General features: G+C 51.1%; 1 protein-coding gene across 1 annotated transcript in view; it reads left to right on the forward strand.

Moving 5' to 3' along the window:
* LOC118161211 (ovalbumin-related protein Y-like) overlaps positions 1-548 on the forward strand; it is a 5862-nt gene that overhangs the window by 3754 nt on the left and 1560 nt on the right. Inside the window, exon 3 of the mRNA XM_035316317.1 lies at positions 102-257. Within this exon, the coding sequence (XP_035172208.1) occupies positions 102-257 (156 nt within the window). The remainder of the gene's footprint in view (positions 1-101; positions 258-548) is intronic.

The raw sequence follows: 548 nt of genomic DNA on the forward strand, positions 1-548 counted from the left end.
GGCCTGAGGACCGAGCCTGCTTCCTTTGAAGGCTTGCACATACACTCAATTAAAGAGAAAATTGCTCCCTGCTCACATCATCTCATGCTTCTGTTCTGCAGCAAGACAGCAAGCCTGTGCAAATGATGATTCAGAACAGCACGTTTAAGGTGGCCACGGTGGCTGCGGAGAAAATGAAGATCCTGGAGCTTCCGTATGCCAGCGGAGAGCTGAGCATGTTGGTGCTGTTGCCTGATGAGGTTTCTGGCCTGGAGCAGGTATGGCCCTGGCAGGGGAAGCACAGGAGATATCAGTGCAGGGGCACCTGGCTGCCATCAGAGCTTGTGCTGTCCCCTTACACCATGAGGGAAGCACACCAGCTGCCCAGGTGCTAGCAGGGGCCTGGGACTCAGTCTGGTAAAACCGAGTGCAGTGCTGCTGTAGCCCTGCAGAAGGGGATGTTGGTATATGCAGTGATCTCCATCAGGTACCAGAGACAGGTATGGTAGCAGATTTTTTTCTTTTCTTTCTTTCTTTCTTTCTTTCTTTCTTTCTTTCTTTCTTTCTTT

This window comes from Oxyura jamaicensis, chromosome 2, assembly GCF_011077185.1.
Source record: "Oxyura jamaicensis isolate SHBP4307 breed ruddy duck chromosome 2, BPBGC_Ojam_1.0, whole genome shotgun sequence".
Taxonomy (NCBI): domain Eukaryota; kingdom Metazoa; phylum Chordata; class Aves; order Anseriformes; family Anatidae; genus Oxyura; species Oxyura jamaicensis.